This window comes from Dasypus novemcinctus, chromosome 25 (genome assembly GCF_030445035.2).
Source record: "Dasypus novemcinctus isolate mDasNov1 chromosome 25, mDasNov1.1.hap2, whole genome shotgun sequence".
NCBI classification, from domain to species: Eukaryota; Metazoa; Chordata; class Mammalia; order Cingulata; family Dasypodidae; genus Dasypus; species Dasypus novemcinctus.
The window spans coordinates 16,617,493-16,641,041 of record NC_080697.1 but is presented as its reverse complement, the minus strand read 5'-3'; the positions used below and the strand labels follow the sequence as shown (position 1 = coordinate 16,641,041).

Below are 23,549 nucleotides of genomic sequence, written 5' to 3'. Positions count from 1 at the left end.
ACTTCTCCAAAGAAGAAATACAAATGGCTAAAAAGCACATGAAAAAATGCTCCAAATCCCTAGCTATCAGGGAAATGCAAATCAAAACTACAATGAGATACCATCTTACTCCCATAAGATTGGCAGCCATGAAAAACACAGTAGAATACAAATGCTGGAGAGGATGTGAAGAAAGGGGAACACTCATCCATTGCTGGTGGGAATGCAGAAGGATCCAACCATTCTGGAGGACAGTTTGGCAGTTTCTCAAAAAATTATCCATAGATTTGCCATATGACCCAGCAATACCACTGCTGGGTATATACCCATCAGATCTGAAAACAAGGACACAAACCGATATATGTACACCAATGTTCATAGCAGCATTGTTCACCATCGCCAAAAGTTGGAATCAATCCAAAAGTCCATCAACAGATGAGTGGATCAATAAAATGTGGTATATACACACAATGGAATACTACTCAGCTGTAAGAACCAATACACTACAATCGCACGTGATAACATGGATGAACCTTGAGAATCTTATGTTGAGTGAAGCAACCCAGGCATTGAAGGACAAATACTATATGACCTCAATGATATGAAATAAGTTAACTGCCTCAGAGAGCTAGAGTCTGGAAAAGTGGCTTACTGGAAATCGGGGGGTGGAGGAAGGATGTGAGTTAATGTCTGTAGGGGTGGAATCTGTGATGAGCTGGGGGTAAATACGAGCACAAAGACGGGACAAAATGGGGGCAAGGGGTTACCTTCGGGTGGGGTTTTCTGGGTTTGAGGGGGGCTGGGGATGGGAAGAGGGGTAATATGGTCCAAGAAATAGGTGGGAGGGAGGGGCAACATACAAACATGGGAGAGTGCCAGAAGTTCATTGAGAACTAAATGTTGAGTAAAACGTATCAAAGTATAAGTAGGAGGGTTATCTGGTTAGGACGCTCAGGGGGTATGGTCTGATGCGGGAGGACTCCGGAGGGAATAGCTGAAGGCTCATTTTGCCAAGGTGGGTTCTACCATTGGGTGGGGTGGACCCATATCCTGGGGAAGACTAATGCCGTCGAATAGAGAGAACTGTATCTCTCGTGAGAAAGGACGGCTCCCAGGGCATTAGATTGGCAGGCGTTGTGGGCCCTAAGGGGAGGGGAAAATGGATGTGCAATGGATGGAACAAAGGTAAATAAGGGGGCAAAAGAGGAGTTATGTGAGAGTACACGAGGATGAATATAAAACAGCTAATATTACACCAAAAACATATAGGGGACGACAGACTAATAATGAAAACCATAAGACAAAACATAGGATAACTAAAAAATTTAGAAAACTGTACAACCTAAAGTATGGACCACATAGTAAGCACAAATGTTACTTTGTTTGAAAACTATAGTTTCGGAATCTGTACATCAGTTTCAGGAAATATGATATGAATAAGTTAAAAGATTATTGCTGTGGAAGGGAAAAGGTTTTATAGTGGATCTGGGGAAATACTGTATATTGTATATATGAATTTTGGTGATCTAAGACTCTTCTGAAGCTGACATTATGTTGGGATTCACTTTACGGGAAGTTTTGGATCACAGAGTGGTTCAACAATGGCAGCGGAGGAATACTGATATGGGATGTTATTGACAGGATATATATGGTTGACAGGGAGTTATACAGGGCATATGCCCAGGGTATATGGTAATGTCTATATATACTCATAGTGGAAACAATTAAAAACAACAGCTGGGGGGGTACTGGGCTCCTGGCCGGGGGGTCACTGTTGTGGGCCCTGGGAGAGCAGCGGCAATCCTCCAGGTGCAACGGCAAGAACCAGGAAGGAAGGAGGGCCCAACAGTGGGCTCTTGATACTAATGGCTACACTTTTGAGCCTATGCACCTGCAATAAGAACAAGGCCTAGAGTAGCATTGTGCCTGGGGGTTTCCTCCTGACAGCCTTCATGTTACTCAAATGTGGCCACTCTCACAGCCAAACTCAGCGTGTAGATGTGATGCATTCCCCCCAGCGTGGGACACGACACCCGGGGATGAGCCTCCCTGGCACCGAGGGATCACTACCACATACCAGCTGAAGAAGCAACTAGAAAATGACCTTGAATTAAAGATTCAATGCGGAACAGCAGAATATACCTATCTACATATAATAACATGACTTCGGGAAGCGGTTTGACCTAATGTAAGGGGGAAATGGAAAGGAGAAATGAGATTATAAGGCTGTGAGTCTCTAAAAAAGAGTCTGGAGGTTGTCAGAAGGAATACCCCTATGTACAACTGAACAGAGTCTAAGAGACAGATAAGGTAGATACAACCCCAGGTATTGGTTCTTTTGAGGGATAAAGAGACCCATGGGTTCTATGGTCATGGCAGAAGGGGTTCACTGCCATGACAGATGGCCCTTCTTTGGAGCTGGTGTTTCTGCGTGATGGAAATGGACTCAGAGGGGATCTCTTTTCACAAGACTTGCATGCTACTTTATTGGAATTGTAGTTGGTGCTGGGTTTAAGATATATGTAGGGGATTTGAATCTCTGGACTGATAATATGACACCCAGGCCCAGAGCCTCAACAGACTTCAGCTCCTACACTTTGACTTATTGGACTTACTCCACTCAGCTAACATGGAGTTGAAGAAGGTCAACCACCACAACATGGAGCCTAGAGTGTCTACAACTAGAAGCGGGAAGAGTGCATCCAGTACCCATGTGCAATCTAAGCCCTCACTTGACATAGGTGTGCAATGGACACAACCAATCCAATGTCCACAGAGAAAATGTGGAATGGGTGTGGGAACGGTAGCCATGGGGGCTGCTGGGTGTGGGGAACGGGAGGAAGAGATGAGATGTGGAGGCGTTTTCGGGACGTGGAGTTGTCCTGGATAGTGCTTCACGGACAATTACGGGACACTGTAGATCCCCCCAGGGCCCACTGGATGGAACGTGAGAGAGTCTGGGCTATGATGTGGACCATTGACTATGGGGTGCAGTGATGCTCAGAGATGAACTTACCAGGTGCAATGGATGTATCACGATGATGGGAGAGAGTGTTGCTGTGGGGGGAGTGGGGGGTGGGGTTGAATGGGACCTCATATATATTTTTTTAATGTAATTAAAAAATAATAATAATAATAAATAAATATTTAAAAAAAAAAAGAATATAATTTCCAATTATAAAGTCAGGTGAAAAAGGCATTCTGATTAAACATATCCTACTTCTAATTATTAGCTTCCTTGAAAGGGAATACCTAGCTTTTTGAAACTATCTACTTTTGGATTCTGGAACACTGTTCTCTCTCGATTCTCCTCCTAACTCCCCAACTATGATTTTGCAATCACTTTTGGTAACTTCCTCCTCTGTTTGTACCCTAAAATAAAAGGCTATTGGGCAGCTGTAGCTCAGTCGTTGAGTGCCTGCTTCCCATATATAAGGTCAGGCGTTTCATCCGTGGTACCTCCTTAAAATAAAATAAGCTATGCCTCTAATAATGACTGAAGTAAAGAATGCACATCTATTTGATTATACCGAATACCACTGATTGTACACTTCAGATGAACTGTATGCTTTATAAATACGTATCAATAAAACTGATTTTTTAAAGGAGAGAGAGAGAAAGAGACAGAGAGAGAGGGAGGGAGGGAGAGACGGAAAGCAAGCAAATAAGCAAGCAAGCAAGCAAGCAAGTTATTGTTAAGGTTCTCTCCTCATAAAGGGAGACCCCCAAATACTCAGCTATGATTTACTGAACATTAATTATGTGATGTGCTTTACATGCATCAGTCATCCTCATAATCATCTTATGATGTGTCCTATTATAATAAAATCCAAGATAATGTAAATTCAGATGTATCACAATTGTAGATTGGCAATGAGGAAAACAATAGTAACTAGAAGCGGTACAGCACTTAAGAATGCCACTCTGGAACCTATTGTGAACATGTTCGCATCCCATTTGCCACTTAGCTATGAGATCTTGGTTCAATCATTTTAAAATGCCTCTGTTATAAAGTAGGGATAATGCAAAAGAAAAAAAAAACACATGCCCATACAAAGATTTGAACAGGAAAGTTCATAGCAACCTTATTAGTAATAGCCCCAAACTAGAAATAATCCAAATGTTCATCAACAGGTGAGCAGGTGAACAGTGATAATACTAACAATGGAATACCACTCAGCAACAAGAAGTAATGAGTTACTGACACAAATAAAATTATTGACAAGTTTCAAAATAAGTATGCTGAGTAAAAGAAGCCAGACTCACCCACCTCACTTCACCACCTTCACCACCACCACCACCACCACCACCACCACCCAAAAAAAAGAGAAAGAAAAAGAACTTTATGATTTCATTAATATAAAGTATGGAGAAATGGAAACTAAAGTGACAAAGCAGATCAGTGGTTGCCTGGGACCAAGGGTAGAGAGGAAAGGGGGATGAGGTTGAGGAAACTTTTAAGGGTGATAGGTATGTTCATTACCTTGATTGTGGTGAGGCTTTCACAGATTATACACATGCCAAAACTTAACAAGCTGTACACTTAAAAATGTGCAGTTTATTTTATTTCAGTTATACCTCCATAAAGCTGTTTTAAAAAAGGAGTAACACGGGAAACGGACTTTGGCCCAGTGGTTAGGGCATCCGTCTACCACATGGGAGGCCCGCGGTTCAAACCCCGGGCCTCCTTGACCCGTGTGGAGCTGGCCCATGCGCAGTGCTGATGCGCGCAAGGAGTGCCCTGCCACACAGGGGTGTCCCCCGCGAAGGGGAGCCCCACGCGCAAGGAGTGCACCCGTAAGGAGAGCCGCCCAGCGCGAAAGAAAGTGCAGCCTGCCCAGGAATAGTGCCGCCCACACTTCCCGTGCCGTTGACGACAACAGAAGCAGACAAAGAAACAAGACACAGCAAAAAGACACAGAAAACAGACAACCGGGGGAGGGGAGGGGAATTAAATAAATAAAAATAAATCTTTAAAAAAAAAAAAGGAGTAACACAAACTTCATGGGGTCATTATGCGTATTTAATACACACAATGAATGTAAAATACTTAACATTCAAGAAAATTATTGCCATGATTTTAAATAGTATTAAGGAATTTTATTGTACTCCTATGCAGAAAAACCCTATACAAACTAATGAAAATGATGCCTGTAAAAAGTTATAAACACATTAAAGAATATAAACATTTTAACTTAAGACTCTCAAAGCAACAAAAGGATTATATTAACTTTTTATTTTGGGTGTTTCATGGCAAAGCATTGTGCGAGAGGCTTCACACACATTACTTCATACAATCCTTCTAACAATCCTTTAAAATAGGTGGTATACCTCCTTTTTACGTATGAAGATGTAAGAGGCTCACAAAGGGCATGTAACTTGTCCAAGTTCACATGGTAAATGGAAGAGGTAAAATAATCAGTCCAAACTCCATGGCAATTTTTTTTTTAGTTCAATGAAAGAAGGTCACCTGATTTTTAAGCCAGGTCTCACAGAATCTGAACAGGTGACAAGGAAGAATTTCAGTGCCAAACCTTCAGGAACCTGGCATTCCACTATAAAAAGTAAATCAGTATCACTTACCATATCTGTAGCTTGATCTTCTTTCCTTGTAATTCAACTGTTTTGATCTTAAAGTCTATTCCTATAACACAGAAAAAAAGTAAACTGTAACTGTGGCTCTGTGGTTGCTATTTTTAAATTAATTGGAGTAAAAATGCTTACATTTAAAATATTTGTCTATGTATCTTCAGTAAGTATACAATTCTGAGCAAATATCCAATTTTAAACCTGAATATAAGGTCTAGCCTGGCATGAGGAATAGTTATAGTTTCTACAAATTAGAAAATAAAAAAGTAAAATGTTAAAAATCTGTAAGAATAAAATAACATTTTCTATAGGAAAAAATACAAGCTCCACTAGACTGCAGAGCGAAAGAATACTTTCAAGGATAAAGAAGGTCATTTCATAAAGGGATAAGTTCATGAAGAACACATAAAAAATACTAAAGATGTTAAATTTAAGAATTATTTATGTTATCTAATGATGTAGAGCTTCAACATAAATGAAGCAAAAGTTAACAGAACTGCAAGGAGAAATAAGACAAATCTACAATTAATTACAGTTAGAAATTTCAATACTTCTTTCTCAATAAAGAGTACTGAAACATGCAAAGTATGTTCTCTGACCACAACTAAAACTGGAAATCAATAACAACAGAAAGATATCTGGAAAAACCCCTAAATATTTGGAAATTCATGGGTCAAAGGAGAAACTACAATGAAATTTTAAAAAATGTGAACTGAAGGAATATGAAAACATCAAAAATTTTTGAATGCAGCTAAAGAAGTGTTCAGAGTTAAATTTATAACAGTTTCCATTAGGAAATAAAACTGACAAACTCCAAGCATTTGTTTTATGTTTTAAAAGGAAGAAAATATCAAAAGAATACACATAAAGTCTGTAACTGCTAAAATGTGTGACAAAGGTCAGAAGTGCCGAGTCTTTAAAACTAAACCCCCATCCCCACCCCTCATGCCTTATTTGGCAAAGTAGAAAAAGTTACCAGAGAAAGGAACCTTCCAAACAAAAAGCCCATCCAGATAAAGGCATAGGCAACAAATAAAGCACCCCTAGAAGATTCAGGACATTACGTACGCAGGGATTCCAAACTCCATAACTGTAAGGTCTGACATGCATCCTTACCCTTTCTATATGAAAATTCTGAAACAACTGTGTGACTGGCTGCATCATCTTATGATAAATGATAAAAGCCCGTTTGGCTAGAGGGTACTAAATTGAATAAACAAAACAAAATGTAAAAGGAAAGAAAAGAAATATTTAGTAAATCTGCAGAGACATTTAATTATCCAATCCTGACAACAGAATTAACGCAATACACTGAAATTTATTCCACTACAAAGCTCCTAAAAATGTGACAAAGAACCTATCAGATATACTTTTAAGAAACTAAGAGAAATGCTTATGAACTAAAACCAAAAAGGATATTGAAAACCAGAGCAGATAAACAGAATTTAGTTACACCTTGGGGATAGGGACAGAGGATATGATATGAGTCTTCATAACCAAAGGACTTGAGTTATAACAGCCATATTCCAGCCATACTGGAGACAAAAGGAAAGGCCCTGGGCCTTACAAGGCAAAGCGGTGGGAACCAAGACCTCTGCCAAAACCTAGAAAAGACTACAGCTTTAGTGAAAGAGTGACCTAGAAAAAAAATGCTCCCTGGGCAAAATTAAGTAAATATATATAGTAATTTCAGAAATGTTAAAATAGGCCAGGAAGGTGAATAGAAATTATTAATAGGCAATGGGTGGGATCAATTTTTAGATTGAAAGACCTACCACTTACCAAGCATAATGAATAACATAAGATCCATACCAAGATACATCATCATGAAATTTCAGAAGAGCAGGATAAAGATAACAGCTTGCAGAGAAACAAATGAGACCACATTAAACAACCACGAAAAACAACACAACTCCTCAGACTTTTTAACAGCAACACCAGAATCCAGAAAAAAAAAAAAAAAAGGCAATGTACTGGGGCCGGGGACCCGTGACCTCATATGCTGGAAGCCTGCGCTCAATGACTAAGTCACATTGGCTTCCCGGAGTTAGTTTTATCATTCGTTTTGCTTGTTTTTTTCAGGAGGCACCAGCAATTGAAGCCAGGACCTCCCACGTGGCAGGCAGGTGTTCAATTGCTCGAGCTACATCTGCTCCCAGTGTCCTTTTGAAAATGGTTTCAACCTATATTCGTGTATCAAATGAGAGAGTAAAATAAAGGCATTTCCAATCATGAAAGATCTCAAAATCTTTAGCTCTCATGTAACCCAAGACAGTCACTAGGAGATTGATTTATCAAACCAAGAAAGAGGAAGAAATGAAATCAAGCAAACATAGGGTCTAAGAGAGTGAGGTAGAAGGCAAACTGGTCTAGAAAGCAACCAATTCAAAACAGAATGAGAAGAAAGTTCCACGAGGGATGCCTCTGGGGGGAGGTGGGAAAAACAGTAGGAGTGGCGGTAGGGGTGGCATTAACAGAATTTGTATGGAAAACAGAATTCAGAGGCATCTGACCATTCTGTTGTAGAGATGGGATAAAGCAGGGAAGGCACTTTGAAATATAGACAAATATAACAATGAAGGCAGTGTAAACTAAGAATAAGAATTGTCTAAGAAAGGAAATGCAATTATAGTACACTACTTGGTTTAGCAGTTAACAAAAGCTAGTGCTGTAACTATTTGAAAAGATGAAGGGAGAGGAGCTAGGAATGTCACATGGTATAAGAGTATTAAGTGCTCATCTTCCACAAGTGAGAACTTCTAATATTAATTTTTTAAAAGGTAAAAAGCATGTGACTAGGGAACATGGAGTTGAATAGCAGAAAAAAAGGACAAAAAAATGTTTGGGAAAGGTAACAAACCCATAGGTGTAAACAGGGCAAGAATTTATTGTAGTTACTGATGATGCTGTTGCTGTAACTGACCTTGTAGTATTAGCTGACTTTTAAAATTATTGACCTATTACATTAATAAAAATTAAAATTAGGTTAACAGAGGAGGGGGTATGCTCACAAATATATATATTCTCTCTACTACTTTAACAGCTCAACTTGATTGTCATTACTAATATTTTATAGCATAGTCCTAACCCATCTCTCCAGTCCCATTCCTTCCGGTCTTCCGCCTATAGTCATATTCCAATGACTTTTATAGCTCTGTACATTCTCCAAGTGAGTACCTTTACCACTCCAGCATGTACTTTTCCATACTCCCAAACATACACACCTAAGCATGGAAAAACCTGTAGTTAAGATAGAACAGAAAAGCTTTTGATCAAATTAGGAAGAACATTATCAATAGCTCAAGCAGCCAAGAGAAGCTACAAAAACCTACCCTACCCCCCTTTAAGATTCTGCCAGAAGAACACTCAGATTCTCCTACAGCACAGCTCAATTACTACAGACCAGAACAAATATAGGGTTTGATCCATCCAGTGATCTTTTTTAGGTTTTGCTTATACAAAAACACACTAGAGGAAATTCCCACTTTAACAGATTCATAGGACCTCAGCCCAAAAGTATTTCAATTTACCACAGTCTAATTAATTCATCAATTTTCAGTTGCTCAGGATCGAGAGAAGTAGTACCAAGCAACACCATTTGCCTTAACAATGTTGCAGAAGCACCATCAAGTGGCAACAGGATTAACTGCAACTTCTAGCCACTATGAGAACCAGTTTCCAATATGGACGTTAGTTCCTTTAGCAGAGCTATATGCAAAACATGAAAAAAGTTTCCTCTAAAGATCCTTTCATGTAATTAACAATAGCTTAGTTAACACTATGAGAAGTTACAACACGCTTATTAGCACTGTTCCAAGGCCTTTGCATGAAATAACTCATTAAACCCTCAGAACAATAATATTCTTTCCATTCTATGAAAGAGGAATAAAATAAAAATCAATAGCAACATTAGCATGAACACTAATTAACATTTACCAGATTGTTACTAATTATGCTAAGCACTTCCCATGCAACTTTCTCATTTAATACTCACAAAAATCCTCTGAGATAAATGAATATAGCCATTTTATAAAAGAGAATATTTGAGGTAATTTATTTAAGGTCACAGGGCAAACAGGTGGCAGAACCAGGACTCAGATCCTGTCCGATTTCAGACCATGAATGCACTAAGCCTACATTAAATTTCTTAACTCCACTAATTTCAATTTATGAAATGCCCGAGAGGGAGAATGTCCTTGGAAATGAAAAATTCCTGATGACAAAACCAAAGCCAGATTCAACTTCTGACAAAAACATAGTTAGATATAGTTGAGGGATGATAATACAAACATTTCCAGTACAATGTAATATATATGTTCCTCCTCCTCAAAAAAAACAAAACAAAAAACCTGTGTTCTGCAAAAATCACATGTCAAAATAAGCAGGTTTATGACAAGAATTAGGGTTGGGGCAGAACACTTATATGCAATTACATTCTGGGCACAAAAATACTATTACTATTAAAAAAGACATATTACAGTCTTAATAAAGAAACAACTATAGTAAATATAAATTTTGTCCTTAAAAAGATGAAAGCAGCTTGATGAAAAGGGATATAAGGAAGGGCTGAAACTACAGAATTATGAAGACAGGGGCAAAATATACAAAGATTGCATAGAACCTCAAAAACCTTCCTTGGCCAAACTCTGGCAAGGGCAAGAACGGGAGAAGAACTGGTATGTGCACATTTCTGTACTCCTCTGAGGCATATTCTGATCAGCTGTAGTAGTATATACCTGGCGACACAAAACATAATATGCTAGGGGTAAGGACATAAGACTCAACACACTGTCATTATTCTGATATCATTCTCTTATTTAGTAATTGTCTATGAGCTAATTCACTTTGCAGTAATATGTGTTCCAGCAGAATAAACCATACTTGTTATATATTCAGTATTGAACAAAGCAAAGTCCTTCTGCTGTAGACACTTACATTCCAGACAGGGGCACCCTCTCTGCCTCCCTGCCCCCCCCCCCAAAAAGTCAATAGTGATAAATAACATGAACAAGAATGGAAGGGGTAGCTATTTTATACAAGGCAGTCAGGGAATGTCTCACTGAAAGATGTCTGAGCAAAGACCACAAGGTGATGATGGAAAAAGCCATGTGAATATGTGGGGAGAGTATTAGAGGCGGAGAGAATTGGCAAGTGCAAAGGGTCTGAGGTGTAAATATGCTTAGCATGTTTAAGAAACATAAGGAGCTGAGGGGAGATAATTAAATCTTTTTAAAAAAGAAACATGGAGGGTTTTGAGTGGAGTGACTTCTCCATGAATATGGTATACTGCTCTCCCTTTATTTGGGTCTTCATTAAGTTTTCTAGCAATGTTTTATAGTGTTCATGTCTCACACATTTTGTTAAATTTATCCCTATTTATTTTCATTTTGGATGCTATTGTGTATATAGATACATTTTAAAACAAATCAATTTTATTGGTACATATTAATAAAGCATACAATTCATCCAAAGTGTACCATCCATGGTATTTATATATATTTTTTAAATGTTTCACTTCCAACTTTGTTGCTAAGTGTAGAAAGACAACTGACTTTTATATTCACTTACTAATTCCAGTTGCCTCTTTATTGGGGAGAGTAGATTGCATAGGATTATAAATGCAAATAATAATGTCATCTGCAATTAAGGCACTTTTACATCTTTCTTTCAAACCACTAAAATTCTTTTTCTTGCCTTATTATAGTAACTAGGATCTCTGATATCAAGCAATATAATGTTGCTTTATACTTGATCTCAGGGAGAAAGCCTTCACCATTAAGTATTGTGTTAACCATCATCATTTAGCAGGGATAGTACTTATATTCTTAGTTTCCTGGGCTATCATGGATTATATTCTGTTAGATGCTTTTTCTATGTCTATTAAGACGATCATATGAATTTCCTTCTTTATTCTGTTAAGGCAATTAATTACATTGGTTTCTGAATGTGAAATCAATCTTGAATTCCTGGAATAAAGCCCACTTGGTCAGTACATATATATTTTTTGTAAGTTCCTGGATTTGATTTGCTAATATTTTTTTGAGAATTCTTATGTACATGTTCATAAAAGACATGTCTAGGTTCACTAGAGATCTGGTTTTAGTATCCTACAAACTGAATTGGAAAGTGTGCCCTCTTCCTCTATTTACTGAAAAAGTACAAGAGTGGTATTATTTCTTCCTTAAAAACATTTGTTAGAATCCAATGATTAAGTGATCTAGGTCTTGGGTTTCTTTCAGGAAGATTTTAAATTAAGAATTTAATTTCTTTCATGAATTTAATTTCTTTCATATATACATCTACTGATTCTATCAATTAAGAAGAGAAGAAAGGAGCAAATGTGGCACAAGCTTCCCACATGGGAGGTCCTGGGTTGAGTTCCTGGTGCCTCCTAACAAACAAAACAAGCAAACAAATGAAAAAATCAACTCAGGGGAGCTGATGTGGCTCAGTAGTTGAGTGGCTGAGCACCAGATTCCCACATAGGAGGTTCCCAGGAGCAATCCTCGGCCGGTACCTTAAAAAAAAAAGGCAGAAAAAAGAAAGAGAAAAGAATGTTGATATATCCAACTACATAATTATGAATTGTCTATTTCTCCTTTCAGTTCCGTCAGTTTTTCTTACATGTTTTGAAAGTGTTACTAGGTACATATATATGAAAACTGTCCCCTTTGTCAGTATAAAAAGACCTCTCTATTACTGATAATATTTTCCTTGCTCTGAAATCTATGTTCTCTAATATTACTATAGCCATTCCAGCCTTTTTTTATGATTAGTAGATTTTTTATGATTAGTAGTTTATTAGATATGCCTAATTTAGTGTGGAGTTTTTTAGTGGTTGCTCTAGGATTTATGATACAACTTTTTTTACTTATCATGGTCTACCTTCAAATTGTATGATACAACATCTAGCATAATAATACCCTTACAGCAGTTTACTTCCATTTCTTCCCATCACTGTGCAATTATTGTCACACATTTTACTTCTACATGTTATAAACACTACGAAATATTAAATTATTGCTTTAAATTATCTTTGAAAGATACTAAAATGAGAAAAAAAGTATTTTCCATCTCCTACATATTTATCATTTATAGTCTTCTTCATTCCTTTGTGTAGAGGTGAGTTTCCATCTAGAATGATTTTTTCTTTCAGAACTTTTTTTTTTTTTTTAACATATCAGGGGCCAAGGATTGAAGCGGGACCTTGCTATATGGGAAGCTGGCACTCAACCACTGAACCACATCAGGTTCCCTGAGTTGGATTTATTGTTTGTTCTGTTTGTTTGGTTTTTTTTTCAGGAGACACCAGGAATCACACCCATGACCTCCCACGTGGGAGGTGGGTGCTCAACCGCTTGAGCCACATTTGCTCCCTCTTTCAGAACTTTTTCAAAAACATTATTTCACTATCTTCTGCTTTGTTTCTCTCTTTTTTTTAAAGAAACTATAGATTTTTAAAACTTGAAATAATTTTATAGAAAATTTATTTAAAAAAATAGTATAGAATTCACATATACTTTTCACCAAGTTTCTCTTAATGCTCATGTTATATAATCATAACAGTGGTAGAATGCAATTAACTAATCTACAGACCTAAGTCACCAGTTTTTCCAATAATGTCCTTTTTCTATTCAATGATCCAATCCAAGCACCCACACAGCATTTAGTTATGTTTCCTCCAATCTGTGACAGTTCCTCAGTCTTTCCTTGTCTTTCATTACCTTGATACTTTTGAAGAGATATTTCTGAAGGTATTTAATACAATCTCACTCAATTTATGCTGACATCTTCCCACAATTAGATTAAGGTTTTGCATTTTTGGCAAGACTACTACAGAATATCACAGATGTGATGTTTTCCCTTTTTCAGTGCATCATATAAGGGGGTACATAGAGTGAATATGTCTACTAGCAATTTGTACCTTAATGATTTGGTTAAGGTGGTTTCTCCACTGTCAGTTTACTGTTCTTCTCTGTTATTAAAAAATTTCTTGGAGAGAATACCTGGAGACTAAGTAAAATGTCATGGCTCTTATCATACTTTCACCCACTGATTTTTAGCGCCAATCAATGGATCTTGTCTGCAACAGTTATCACTGTGGTACTTGTCTAATGATAATTTTGTGTTGTTCTCACTCCTTTTATACTTAATAATTGGAATTCTTGCTTAAGGAAGATTTTCCCCTTCTGTCCCATATATTTATTCATTCATTAATTTTTTAGAGGATTTTTAAGAAATGTTTTTTATTCTACCCCCCAAGATGGTTCCCTCATCTGTTTGCTCACTGCTTTTGCTCATTGTCTGCTGTTTGTTTTTTCTTTAGGAGGCACCAGGGACCATGTGGGAGGCAGGCTCCCAAATGTTTGAGCCACATCTGCTCCCATTTATTAATATTTTATCACCAAAAAACTCACGGATATTTGTTCTATTTGCTATAATACAATGCTACCATTTTAAAATTCCAGCTTTGGCCGTTAGATACTCATTCAGGTTGCTTCCTATGTCCTTCTGACATGCCCACATCCTTTCCTGAAGGCTTCTTAGGTTTCCGGCACAAGATGTTCCAGGATCATCTGGTATCCTCCCTATCCCAGCTCTGGAATCAAACATTTCTCCAAAAAGCATCAGATAACCAGCATCTCCTGGGGAATTCAACAAGGACCTTCATCTGAGCCCCTGGCTGGTAGCCTGCCCTACAGAATTTGGACTTGTGCATCCCCACAGTCATGTGAAACAATTTTATAAAATCTCATACTATTTACAGATACCATCTGTCGGTTTTGTTTCCCTAGAGAACCCAGACTAATACACCATCCTTAGTAATTTTTGGTATATTTGAGAATCTAACAAAAACCATAGTCCCTCTACCTGTCCATTCTATCCTACACACACAAAATTTGATATAGAATTTTAGGAAGTTCACAGTCTCTGCCTCATAATATTCCAGAGGATTGTGATTTATAGTATTGGTGTATCATACTTTTATTCTTTCAAAGTTTTAGGGCCAACTTTTATTTACTGGAATTTATAAAGACTGGAATTAAAGTATTTGAGCCAAGGAAATTTTTTTTTCCTTCCTTTTTTGACCAAATGACACTTGATGACATACTGGCAGCTTGGCCATATAGACTGAAGAAACAAGGGTCAAAGTACTGTGTGTTTTGTCCCTGAGTTGTTTCCTAAATGGCCTTCTTTAACTATATAGTTGCTGAAAAGCAAATTATAATTTTACTATGCCAGATCTAGCCACCAATACTGATATTGAATTATACACACACACACACACACACACACACACACACACACACACACACACACACCTAATTCATACTTCTTTAACTGCTGTTAAAATATCTGGCATCCTCCTAGATTATTTACCCCTTAGAGTACAAACAGCTCTGACAGACCAAATATATGTAGATAAATATCACCTCGGAATTCATCCCAGTCCTTCTTACTGAGCAATAAACACCCACTGATTAAATAAAGGAGGTTGAGAGGGTAGGTGAAAAACGAGAAAATAGTAAAGGGCACTGTTTTAGAGTGCTTGATATTTAATTACCAACTTTCAAATTCAACAAAAAAAGGACACTTGATGGAGTTTTGTAACAAACATAAACAAGGAGTGAAAACTGTGGCAGCCACAAGAATCTAATCTCTTACTATCGAAAGCTTAACTGACCATGAGACCCCATTGCCATCCTCTGATATCCAGTTCCATTTCCAACATGGCCACCATTTGCCCCAAGGTCACCCTTCCCATGGGCAGTTTCCAACCTTTAACTAAGTACAATAGTGAGGACAATCACTTTTCTCTAACAGCTATCTTATTTGTAGCCCTGAAATTTAGGCAGTGGAGGACAAGAACAGAACTATAATGAAAGGAGAAACAAAAAGATCCCAGATGAATTTATTCATTCAACAAGCAGTTTTGAAAAGTTTTATTACCTGCCAAACCCTATAGGAGGGGCATTGCTATCTCAAGGAGCTTATAGTAGAATAAAGAATATTAAAAATGCAATGATAGGGAAGCAGATTTGACTCACCTGATAGAGTATCCACCTACAACATGGGAGGTCCAAGGTTCAAACCCAGGGCCTCCTGACTTGTATGGTGAGCTGGCCCACATGCACTGCTGATGTGCACAAGGAGTGCTGTGCCACACAGGGGTGTCCCCCGCATAGGGTGGCCCCATGTGCAAGGAGTGCGCCCCATAAGGAGAGCCGTCCCGCAAGAAAAAAGTGCAGCCTGCCCAAGAGTGGTGCCACACACATGGAGAGCTGGACACAGCAAGATGACACAACAAAAAGAGTCACAGATTCCCGATGCCGCTGACAATAATACAAGCAGACACAGACGAACACACAGTGAATGGACAGAGAGCATACAACTGGGGAGAGGAACAAGGGGAAATAAATAAATAAATCTTTTTTAAAAAATGCAATTATAGGGAAGTGTACGTGGTTCAAGTGATAAGGCCTCCGCCTACTATATGGGAGACCCCAGGTTCAATCCCTGGGGCCTTCTGGTGAAAAAGAAGAGAAAGCATGCCTACACAGTGAGCCAGTGTCCATGTGAGCGCTCGTGTGGCAAGCCAAGAGCCCGTGCAGTGAGCCAAGTACCTGCACAGTGAGCCAGTGCCCATGTGGCAAGCTGAGTGCCCACATGGTGAGCCGAGGACTCACGAGTGCCTGCGCAGCGAGTGCCTGCACAGCAAGCAGAGTGCCTGCATGATGAGCCAATGCCTGCACAAGTAAGTCACGCAACAAGATGATGATGCAACAAAAGACAGACGAAGGGGAGAGTTAAGGTGAAGCACAGCAGAGACCAGAAACTGAGGTGGTGCAATTGATGGGGAACCTCTCTCCATACCAGAAGTCCCCAGGATCGAATCCTGGTGAATCCTAGAGGAAAAAGACAAGAAGAGAAGACAAAAAGAGAAACAGATACAGAAGATGACACAGCGGATGGACACAAACAGCAAAAACAGCAGGGGAGGGGGAAAATGTTTTAAAAAAAAACCTCTGCTGTTTTCCTGTTTTTAAAAAAATGTAATTACAATAAAAAGTGGTGCAACAGAAAAAAGAAGGTAATATACAGGAACAATGGCAAGAAAACCTACTCTGGTCAGTGTGGTTGGTTAATAAACATTCCTAGCCAAAGATTCATTGAAAACTCAAATAGTTAACTATCAACTGCTTTCTCACATGTATGTGAATATGAACACATGGGTATGTATATCTGTGTTCAACACGTAAAGTTGAAACATGTCCATTTGGTGAAATGTTTTGACAATGAATGTACCTTACAGAGACCAAAAAATGTTTTTGTAATCAAGGTTGATATTCTTACATGTAACTGTATTTTGACCATAAACATTTCCCCTTGTGAAAGCATATCTTTTAAATTATATGAATGTCAGTAGAATATCATTTGATATACAATCAGTAAACATTTTACTAGATGTACCTAACTCACACCACCAGATCAAGCAATATATAGAGAGAGATTGTTGTGATGTCAATAAAAATTGAACCACACTGAAAGTTCAGAAATTTCGACGTGGCCCAAATATGTTAATTTATTAGACTGGCTTTTGCTGTAGCAGTGAACAGAGGTGGAGGTATGGGTGGGGAAAAAAAAGAAAAGTAATAAACAAGAAAGGCAGAAATATTGATCAGTAAAAATTACCACCTATAGATTTTTAAAAATAACTTTGAGATATAATTCATATATACCTGTTTAAAGTGTACAACTCAGTGTTTTAGTATAGTCACAAGACTGTGCAACGATCACCATTATTTAATTCCAGAACATTCTCATGCCGCCAAAAGTAATCCCACACCCATTAGAAGTTATTCCCTATTCCCTATTCCCCCAGCTTCTGGAAACCACTATTCTACTTTCTGTCTCTATCAATTTTCTTATTCTGTATACATTCTATAAATGCAATCATACAATATTGGCTAGTCCCCAATATCTACCCCAAAACTTTCATCCCTAGCTGCTCTGTTGCCCGAGAAGTTCAGTCCCATTTCCAACTCAGTTATCACCCTGCCTTTCACTGCAAAACTAGAACAAATAAGGAATTTTTTTTTTCCATCTGAAGGGTCCTAGACTACTGAAAACAAAGTATTCTATTAATAAACTTTGAAAACTAATTCCATTCCTAATCAAACAGAAAATAACAATTGTAATAATAAAGAAAGCATTAATTCCAGACCACTTGAAAGGAGCACCTTCATCTGCCCTTTACATTTCCCCACATGCACCATCCCACACTAAACACCCCATACTAAATGTTTCTGCTTAGTGTATTCCACAGCACTCTTACAGGAACTCTCCTATATGTAAAATCTGAGCCATAAGGTTGCACAAAAAAGCAAAAGTTGTAACAAAATGAAAATACTAATCAACAGGTGACTTCCTAGCATCCACCCCACCACACATAGACACTGTTGGCTTGTCTCTTAACAGACGTTTCAATAATGCAAACCTAACTACAAAGAGAAACTGCAAATCCAGTAAAACAAGCAGTAAAAAATGAGAGGGAGAACTGCTAAGCCACTGACGAATGAGGGGTAAACAGTCAACAGACACAAATAAGGATGATGGCACCAAAGAGATTAAAATTTTAAACTATGAACAAAGGGTTAAAACAGTCTCTTGAAAAAACTGATAAGGCTTTTTAATGACTCTCTATGTTCATAATAAAAAAAGTCAAAAGTGAGATTTAGGGATTTTATTCACACAAATGGGTCAGAATAATTATGCTAACTCTCCCAACACTGGATTCTCTTAGTGCTGAACAGTTTAACTGAGAATTAAAACCAGAACCTAAATTTTGTCAAGCACAAGGTAAAACGAACTTTCATTCATATGTTTTAATTTCATTTCTCAACAGGTTCCCATCATTTTTGCTTATTTTCCATTATTTGCTGGGAAAATCTATTCCTGGCTTTGAATGTATTCTCTTTAAGTGATTTTTCCTTCAATACCAATATTTCATGTATTACTCTAAAACCTTTCATTTGTATCTGTCTCTTCTACCAGATTATGAACTGAGTTAGGAGGGAACAGCTAGAAAGCAGTTGAATGAAACTATCCTAAACCATGTCATTTTAAAATTCCACTTTATACTATGCTTTACAAGTATACCACTCACATTTTCTAGGTCCTCAATTCCATAATCCTTTGTTTCCAACCCCAACTACATAACTTGATCAGAGGAAGCAGTTTAGAAATCTTGATGTCATCTCTGATTTGCCTTCATTCTGTTTCATAATCTAGACAGTTCTCAAATCTCACTGTTTTATCCAAAATACTCCTTATAAAGGTCTATTCTCCCTTCCCATGGAATCATCTCGTGCTTAGATTACCAATGGCCTCCCCAAAGCACTCTTTCTGATCCTCCCTTGTTTCATCCTGAATTCTCCCACCCTTCTAATATAATGATGACTTTCATCCTGTCACTTTCTTGCTTAAGCTTCTACTACACAAAGTCCAAACTCCTTTGCCAGTTTTTCACAGTACTCCATATAAACTGACCCTAGTCTGCACATTCAATCTGATTTCTTATTACTCATAAACATGTATCCTCCAATCCTCCTCTACATTCTAATCAACTCCCCCACTGCATTCTTCCTTTATTCATAGTGATACACCACCTGGAAAGCACTCCCTTATTCTTCCCAGACAGTCAAACCCTACCCATTTCTTACAGTTCTGCTCCTATTCTTTCATTTTTAGCCTTCTCAATAACACTTTAGCTCTCATCATTTCCTTCTGTGCAAAAACGAAGACTATTTTTGTCAAAAATATCAGAGTGCACTTAGAAACTGTTTTTTAACGCCTTGCTAGTATCAAGATGTAGAGAGAAAAAAAAAAGGATGTTGTAGAAAGTATAAATTATGAAAAACAAAAATCCATAAACCCTGAATAACACTACAATTTAGTATTATTCCTGAGACATTTAGGACTATCTTTTTTACTACAGAGGCTAAGATGCAGTTTTGCTGATGTGACTAGCTAAGGGTCTGCTACTAGTCACAGAAATACTAGCCTTAACCATGGGGTTCAGTGCAGAAACTACCACCATCACTACTAAAGTCAATGTGGGATATAAACATTCCAAAGCATCTCAAGGGTTTTTAGATGGAAAGAGACTCTATCAGACACTAAGACAATAAAATTAGATGAAATTAAATATATATGAGATTATAGAGAGGCATAAAAGCAATCGGAAAATCTGAAATTCAAACTGCCACTCAGAGGTACATGAGTAGTTAGTTCCCTAGCTATAGTGCACTGTATTCTGTCTTCAATGAAGAGAGAATTTGCATAACCCAATGTACTACTAACTGCACTGCCAAAAAAAAAACTTTTTTAAAATAAATATAAAGTTAAAGCATGTATAAGATAAAACAACCCCTTCTTTCCTCTGACTTTTTAGAAGTGTGTGGTGTCATTAAGTTCACTTAGCTTGTTTTAATTAAGCCTTGCCAACATAGTCTGAGAGAATGACTCAGCAAGACTCAACCCATGTGTTAACTAGAGTTAAGCAATTTATCACGAAGTTAAGCATATATTCCTCAAATATGCCCAATATATAGATAAAGAAAGAAGCTCAGAAGAGAAAGACTTGCTCGAACTCACAAAGCATATTAGCCATGATTAGAACCCTGACTTCTAACTCAATATTCTGTCTAATGTACTTGGCACCAAAAACTCAGTTCCCAATAAACATTAAAAGCTCATTTTCAGTCACTGATAGGCACTTTTACATAGAGTCCCTCATCAGACTCAGAGCTTTAAGAGCTCAATATTTAAAGACAGTTTAAAACATCTTTGGGGGGTGAAGCAGATGTGGCTCAAGCAATAGAGCTTCCGCCTATCATATGGGAGGACCTGTGTTCGATCCCTGGGGCTTCCCGGTGAAAAGGAAGAAGAGAAAGCATGCTCGCGTGGTGAGCCAGAACACGTGGAAGTGAGTCATGTAGTAAGATGATGCCATATCAAAAGAGAGACAAGAGGAAAATCAAGGTGAAACATAGCAGAAACCAGGAACAGAGGTGGCACAATTGACAGGGAACCTCTCTTCACATCAGAGGTCCCCAGGATTGAATCCTAGAGAAAAGAAAATGAGAAGAGAAGGCAACACACACAGCAAAAACAGCAGGGAGTGAGGAGGGGAAGGGGGAAAATAAATAAATCTTTAAAAAACAAAACAAAACCAAAAAAAACCATCTTTGGGGAAGAGGATATGGCTCAAGCGACTGGGCTTCTGCCTACCACATGGGAGGTCCTGGGTTCAGCTCCCAGTGTCTCCTGGAGAAGGCAAGCTGGTGGGGCAGGCAGGTGCAACAAGCTGCCACAACAAGATGACACAACAAACGCACACAATGAAAAATACAATGAGAGACACAACAAACCAGGGAGCTGAGGTGGCTCAGGTGATTGAGCGCTCTCTTCCACATAGGAGGTCTCAGGCTCTCTTTTCCCAACCTTTTCCAAATGCAAAGTAATTGGCATTTTCTTTTCAAGACAGCAAAAAGGGCATCAAGTATAACAAGAGGGGAAACAGATGTGGCTCAACCAACTGGGCTCCTGTCTACTATATAGAAGGTCCAGGGTTCAATGCCCAGGGCCTCCTGGTGAGGGCGAACTGTCCCACGCATGAGCTGGCCCACGCGGAGTACCAGCCCATGCAGGAATGTTGTCCCATGCAGGAGTGCCACCCTGCACATAAATGCCACTCAGCACAGGAAAGCTGCCCCGCACAGAGTGCCAGCTGACATGCACAACTGGCGCAGCAAGATGATGCAACAAGAGATACAGAGGAGAGAAAATAAGACGACATAGCATAACAGGAAGCAGAGGTGGTGCAAGAGAGTAATCGCCTGTCTCCCACCCCAGAAGGTCCCAGGATTGATTCTTGGATCTACCTAATGAGAATATAAGCAGACACAGAAGAACACAAAGCGAATGGACACAGAGAGCAGACAATGCAGGGAAGGGGTGGGTAGTAAATAAATCTTAAAAAAAAAAAGTATAAGAGGCAGCTAACTCCTTCTGATCTTGAGTAATGCTGAGAGAATGTTTGAGGGCTGCTGCCCCTACCAACTAAGTATGCAGTGTGGACAATGCCTCAGCCTACAGGATGCAAGAAACCATCAAAGGGAAGCGTACATGGCTCAAGCAGTTGGGTGCCCACCTACCACATGGGAGGTCCCCAGTTTAATTTCTAAAGACGACGAGCAAGACAACAGGCTGGCACGGCGAGCTGATGCAACAAGGACACACAAGGAGGAAATACAATGAGAGACACAAGCTGGGAGCAGAGGTTGCTTAAGAAATTGTGCACCTCCCTTCCATATGGGAGATCCCGGGTTCAATTCCCAATGCCTCTTAAAATGAAGAGCAGCACAGAGAGCTCACAATGAACAGAAAGCAGACGGTGAGCACAAACAATGGGGAAGGTGGGGAGTAAATAAGACTAAAAAAAAAAAGGAAGCCATCAGGCCACCAATCAGTGGGACTGGTGGGGAACAAGGAAAATTGTATGTATATGAGAAATATGTATGAGTGGTCCTTTATAGAGTATACAGAAATACTATAAATGCTTTTGTTACAGTGGTTTTATCGTGTATTATATGGTATATATCATCTATTCATACATTTTGCAATAAGCCCTTCAGACATCAATGCACTCAAGGAGTGCTTGTTTAATGAAAAATTAAGCACTGAATTTACATTTCTCAAGAAAGCTGGTGATGGACATTTACTTTTACACAAAAGTTTGTTGATATTTACCATCCACTATGGGAGCCATAGTGATAACAATGACATGAAGAATCAGAGTTTCATTCAAAAGGTAGGAATTACTCTAAGATTGTGCCTGAAACACAAACCGATATATGTACACCAATGTTCATAGCAGCATTGTTCACTATCGCCAAAAGTTGGAATCAATGCAAATGCCCATCAACAGACGAGTGGATCAATAAAATGTGGTATATACACACAATGGAATACTATTCGGCTGAAAGAACAAATACACTACAAGCACACGTGATAACATGGATGAATCTTGAGAACCTTATGTTGAATGAAGCAACCCAGGCATTGAAGGACAAATACTACATGACCTCAATGATATGAAATAAGCAAGCTGCCTCAGAGAGCTAGAGACTGGAAGATAGGCTTACAGGAAATCGGGGGGTGGAGGAAGGATGTGAGCCGACGTCTGCAGGGATGGAATCTATGATGAGCTGGCGGTAAGTATGAGCACAAAGAAGAGATAAAATGGGGGCAAGGGGTTGCCTTTGGGTGGGGCTTTGCGGGTCTGAGGGAGGTTGGGGATGGGCGGATGGGTAATATTGCCCACAAAATTGGGGGGAGGGAGGGGCAACGTACGAACATAGGAGAGTGTCAGGTGTTGGTTGAGAGTAAAATGCCGAGAAAATCGTATCAAAATATAATTAGGAGGGTTACCTGTTTAGGATGCTCAGAAGGGATGGCCTGATGCGGGACGGACTCCTGGGGAATGTCTGAATGCTCATTTTGCCAGGGTGGGTTGTACCATTGGGTAGAGACCCAAGAAGTGAGAGTTGGGGTGGTCCCACATCCTGGGGAGGACTAATGCCATCAAATAGAGAGAACTGTATCTCTCAAGAGAAAGGGTAGCTCCCAGGGCATTAGGGCAGTTGAGCAAGTCAGGCCCTAAACACTGTTGCAAGTATCTCTGGACGTGGCTCCTTGGGAAATGGAGATTGGCTGTCGCTGTGGGCCCCAAGGGGAGGGGAAAATGGATATTGAATGGATGGAACCAAGGTAAATGTGGGGGGCAAGAGAGGAGTTTCAAGAGAGTACACGAGGATGAATATAAAACATGTAATATTACACCAAAAACATACAGGGGACGACAGACTAATAATGGAAACCATAATGTAAAACATAGGATAACTAAAAAATTTAGA

The 23,549-nt window shown here is 38.9% G+C and overlaps 1 protein-coding gene across 1 annotated transcript in view; it reads right to left on the bottom strand.

Annotated features, from left to right (window-relative positions):
- RAB10 (RAB10, member RAS oncogene family) overlaps positions 1-23,549 on the bottom strand; it is a 115,846-nt gene that overhangs the window by 49,701 nt on the left and 42,596 nt on the right. Inside the window, exon 2 of the mRNA XM_004447549.4 lies at positions 5,563-5,623. Coding sequence (XP_004447606.1) covers positions 5,563-5,623 — 61 coding nt within the window. The remainder of the gene's footprint in view (positions 1-5,562; positions 5,624-23,549) is intronic.